General features: G+C 42.3%; 2 protein-coding genes across 2 annotated transcripts; one reads left to right on the top strand and one right to left on the bottom strand.

Moving 5' to 3' along the window:
- Positions 1–620: 620 nt before the first annotated feature.
- On the top strand, positions 621–2,171 carry C922_05438 (hypothetical protein; the record flags this gene model as incomplete). Its single annotated transcript, XM_008821009.1, has 1 exon — positions 621–2,171. One exon carries the CDS (start codon positions 621–623, stop codon positions 2,169–2,171), a length of 1,551 nt encoding a protein of 516 aa, XP_008819231.1.
- Positions 2,172–4,398: 2,227 nt separating this feature from the next.
- Positions 4,399–4,885, bottom strand: C922_05437 (hypothetical protein; the record flags this gene model as incomplete). The annotated part of the gene is made up of 2 exons (XM_008821008.1): positions 4,399–4,484; positions 4,774–4,885. 2 exons carry the CDS (start codon positions 4,883–4,885, stop codon positions 4,399–4,401), a joined length of 198 nt encoding a protein of 65 aa, XP_008819230.1.
- Between the last annotated feature and the right edge of the window lie 108 nt (positions 4,886–4,993).

Here is a 4,993-nt window from a genome sequence, read left to right as displayed (position 1 = left end):
ACAACCAAAGAATACCGCCCTTGTAGAATTCCCAATCATCCCAGCCGAGCCTACCTCCCCAGAAGGCAAATATGGAGCCGAAGAGAATTAAAAACTGATCGCGGCGTGAGGAGGAAGGAATCTTAGAAGAACAATATCAAGTATCACTAGAAAACCAAAACACTAGCTGGGATCTCCCCGAAACCACATAGCGCAAAATGCGGAAACTTCATGAGGAAGCAGAAGAATAAGCGGAAAACAGGAGCTCCCAATGCCCCCTTCCCCGACGAAGTCTCCAGCAGTCAGTTAAGAGATGAGAAGAAGAACACCAGCGGTACCAACCCGCAAGAAAAGACTAAACTAAAGCGTGCATGATTGAGTATATATTGATATTCCGATGGTCCCAATGCGAGATGAAAGAGTGCTCTAAACTTGACTCTCAGATGAAGACCGAAAGTGAGCCTACCAGAACCTTTTTCTAAGATCAGAGAAAACTAGAGGTAATTCGGATAAATAAAAACAGCACCAAATCAGCACCCCCTTGGATGAAGTAGGAAACGCAACTTTAGCGGAGCATCAAACCTCTAGTCCAAGAGGACACCGGATGAAACAGTTGAGTAAGCAACAAAGAACGTCAAGTAATGACGAATGCCTTAAATGTGGGGTGGAGCTTAGATGATTGGGGAAAGCCTCACCCTTCTTGGGGATATCCGAACACAACAAGTGGCAAATGTACAAAGGGGAACCGTGTACCATATTGTTATCCCTCGTTACCGAAAAAAGGTAACTCGAGATGGGAAGGGCTCGATGAATGGTTAAATAGAGTGTTAATAGAGTCAAAATCGAACCTATGGGGCTCCCAATTCAACCCCAGTATAAGCTCAGGGCTTAAGGATAATGACAAGAAAGAATTAACATGGGGTCAACTAATGGATAAGCTCATTGAGAAAATACAGGCAAACCAACTAGGGACCACTCCTGATCAGCACAAAAACAGGATATGGACAGGCGGAGAGTGGTATACAGTATTAAATGGAAATACAATTTCAGATGGAGGCTGGCCTGACACTGAGGGTGGCAAGAATCTTCTCATAGTAATAGTTTGTATTTTTACTGGATTAATCGATTCAGTGAGTGAAATCAAAAGCAAATATCCAGGAAGAGAGGACCTGTGCAGCAGTGTCGACAATGGATTACTGAATACTCGAAACAAGTGGAAGAGTTGGTTTGGTACAAGCGGACCTAGCCCAGGGACCGTAACCTCAGAATGCCAGAAGGGAAATATAGCAAAGAAATGTGAGGATGCCGCTATGAGTTTAATCCTCACCGTATATACAGGCATGAGCCTATTATGTCCCGAATGCGGGCCCTATTATATCGACAGATGGGTTACTGATCCTCACAGTGAGAATCCTGTGTCAAACTGGTACTATTGTGGAGTAGAAGATAACAAACTACAATGTGATAAGAAAGGAAGAAAGGATGAGGGATCCCGTAATTTATGGATGAGCCCCAGGAAGGAATTGGGTTCCAAATGTCCGCCTCATTGTACAAAACACCTAGGAGCGTCAATATCCGGAGAAAGCCAAACAACTAAACTAAAAGAAGAAGCGAAACCCCCCAAAGGCTTCCCGGAGAGCAGGCAACAGTCACAAGCCCAAAAGGAAGGTACGCCGTTGAAAGATCCTCCGGGACCAGGAGACTTGGGAAGAGCTAACCGCGTATCCGCTGTCTCAACTACCCACGCAGGCAACAGTTATACAAGTCGAATGAGTGACAACCAAGCCCGGTCACCGTCCACCCCCAATAACGCACAGTTAACCCAAAAGGGCGAACAACACTCAGGAAAGCCGCAAGTGGAGGGGAAGAAGCCAGAGGAAACTCCAAAGCAAAGTTTCTCCCCCTTAGGGGGAGGAAGCGACCAGGCAGTCACGGAGGTCTCTGCAGTGCCGGGAACAGAGACAAAGTCAGGGCAAGAGGGGGCTGGACTATACAGCATTATAGGTGGTATACTTGGCGTTCTATTCTTGGGGCTCGCGGGGGCCTATGGGGTATTTAGGATTTGGGGCCCGCGAAGGAAACGGGGCAAGAAAAAAAGGGCCTTAAGGGGGGGAGACACAATGAGTTATGGTTTCCACGGCGGCTCAGGGGGCGACGGGATCAATATTTCAGTCCTTCCTTTTCCGGCGTAGGAGAAGAAGCAGGGGCCCATTTGGCGAGTATGAGTATAGGACTGGTTCAAGGTTTAGAGTTGAGGAGTGAGCGATACTATTATGACAGCAATCCCGGTCCCTCTAGTACCATCGCTTAAGACGTAGGACAACTCCCTGTCTGTGCACGTGGGTACACTATGGAGTTGTGTCCCCTGTCATCTTACTCTACTTGCATATGTTAGTTATCACCAAGAGAATATGTTATGGCTTAGAAAGGATCCTCCTGGAGTCTACCATGTGTTAATATGGGTATCTTCTTCCGTTTTATTAGTCTGTTTGTCCGTTAATTATTAGTGAATCCACCACTGTATGGTTGTTAGAGGACTTAGATTGTCCCAAGTGAGATAGTGAATAGGCACATTCTATGACCATAATTATATATAAGGAAGCGTCTTTGTCTAATATGGATTGATTCCTCAGTCAGTCTATCGAATCACTCTCCTATGACGTGGTCTGTGTTGGGATGCGCCTTCCTTATAAGGAGTGGTACCAACAGAGTGACCCATGGACAACCGGAAGGAGTCCCATTTCGGATTTCTACGAGTTCTTGTTTTATCATCTTGTTTTTCTTTGTCCTATCGGAAAAAAGGGGACACCATGTGATTTAAAACATTTCGATATAATGCAGGGGTTACCATAATATATATATCCTGGTAAGATGAGAAAGCGGCGTCAACAAAGTAGGTGTTATTTTACTTGATGGGTTATATCATGATCACTATTGAGACACAAACATACCTGCTCCAGAAACACCATATTTCTAAATGTTCCTTTTCCGTGTCAAATTTGATGAATCCCGTTTCGCAAAGATATAAGCAAAAAGTTCCTCTTTTTTCCATGTTACTAGGAAGTCCCTAAATTCTATCAGTAACACATACATTAACTGTTCTCTCATTGGAACAATAGAAATGGCAGAAAAATGGCATAACTTCTATTTACGTTGATAAATGAATGATAGGCGATTTTGTAATTACAACTTTACGGCAGACTGATCTGATATGTAAGTAGTGGACATCCTGGACTTCGAGAATATTGTAGTACTTATATCTGCTTGTTCTTTTTCTTTTGTACTGTGAACTTATGATTTTATCTCTAACGATATTTTATCAATGTGTGATTTTTACTGCAGTGTCTTCAGTGGGGCGTGCCCTGTTTCATATCGAACCGTCCGGATGGGGGAAAGCATTTTATGTAAATTCCATGTTTGTGTGTGTGTCATAGAACAGTGTGGCCTAATTTGGTAGGTGCGAGGGAATACAGAATCCCATATGCCATGTTTATCATTAAGTGAAAGAGATGGACAATAATCTTTTTGCACTTGTTCCGTATGTTTCTAGGCTGTTATGTATAAGGAGTATTTAAGAGAAGAAATAGGGGGACTACTCTCAGGATCCTTCTAGGGGGATTATTACAAATAGGAAATTATGCATTCACCATTTGGACATTTTTTATCCCTTGTATGTTACGGAAATTTTGTCTACCCCCACAGTGAAGACGAATGGGGGATAGAATCATAGATGAAATATTTGGCGGGCTTCAGATATTATCCTCAGAGGATGAGTCGTAACTGGTGACCTGCCCTTGGCTGGTGTTTAGCATTGCAATTGTGCCCAACAATGGGGTTGATTATCTCCCTAATTTGTTTACTATTTCACATACCTCGTGTCCGTTTCTTTGGAAGGACGTGTCCCCTCCTTTTCCTGGTAGGAGTTCCTCGCATGTTTTTGTACTCTGTATTTATCAAAGTACTCTCAAAGTCATCTCCTTTTAGGCCCTTCGTATGAACACCATTTCAATGTAACATGTATGTATGCGTGTTATGTTTCGCCGCTGAATCTGTTCTGCTGAAGCTACATTATTATCATAGTGATGACCGCTGATGTGCTATTGATGGTTTTTCTCCTCCTATATGAGGCTTGTAGATGTCTATGGTTTATACTCAACGTGTTTTTTCTCTTTCTTGACATCCCCAAGAAATTCTGTGGCTATCTACTATGTTTGCGAACGTCTCCATATTTTCTTCGTTCAAAAAATTTCCTGTGTGGCCGTTGATGTACAACCCCACGTCTTGTGAATTCTATTGCTCTTTGCATTCCTCCAGTAGCATCATGAATAGCGTTATCAACACTTCCGTATGTAGTCCCTCATCTGTAAGTACACGCAATCCGTGATTATGCACCTGCTGTTTCACTTTATCGCATCCTATTCATGCATTGTTATTGGTCGTCTTATGTATTACATACTTGGTTTTCTCCTTATCGTAGAGACTCATAAGTTTGCCGAAGGAACTATCTGTAATGTACTGTATCATATGTATGTGTTGTTTCCAAACATAGTTGCCACATACACTTCCTCACCTTTGTATGAAGGGAGTTTGTCGTTTCCCGTTAAGCTTATTGCTTTTGGACATTACATTTTCCTTAAGACATTATTCTTACCTTGTCTGTGCCTGCGGTAAATTGTGAAAGTAATTGTTCTCCTTCAGCATATGAGAAATATACGAGTAGTTATATTCCAGACTATGGCACCGATGTTTTTGTATTTACAGATCACCACAGTTTTGTGCATCCATCCTCGATACCTTCCTCCATCATATAATTCCACTTGTTACGCTTGTATTTATCATAAATGTGTGCACGACTACTTGGAAGAAATTTCCCTTGGCCACTTTGCATTCTTTTTTCTTTTTTCATCTAAGAGTTCCGTATGTATATCTAGAATCTTCTGGGAAACATTTCCTTCTTACTTTTCATGTATACATTTTTTGGGATGTGTTAATTACATATTAACTATACATATTA

Source organism: Plasmodium inui (genome assembly GCF_000524495.1).
Source record: "Plasmodium inui San Antonio 1 unplaced genomic scaffold supercont1.72, whole genome shotgun sequence".
NCBI classification, from domain to species: domain Eukaryota; phylum Apicomplexa; class Aconoidasida; order Haemosporida; family Plasmodiidae; genus Plasmodium; species Plasmodium inui.
Note: the sequence above shows the minus strand (reverse complement) of the source record. Positions and strands in the feature narration are given on the sequence as shown.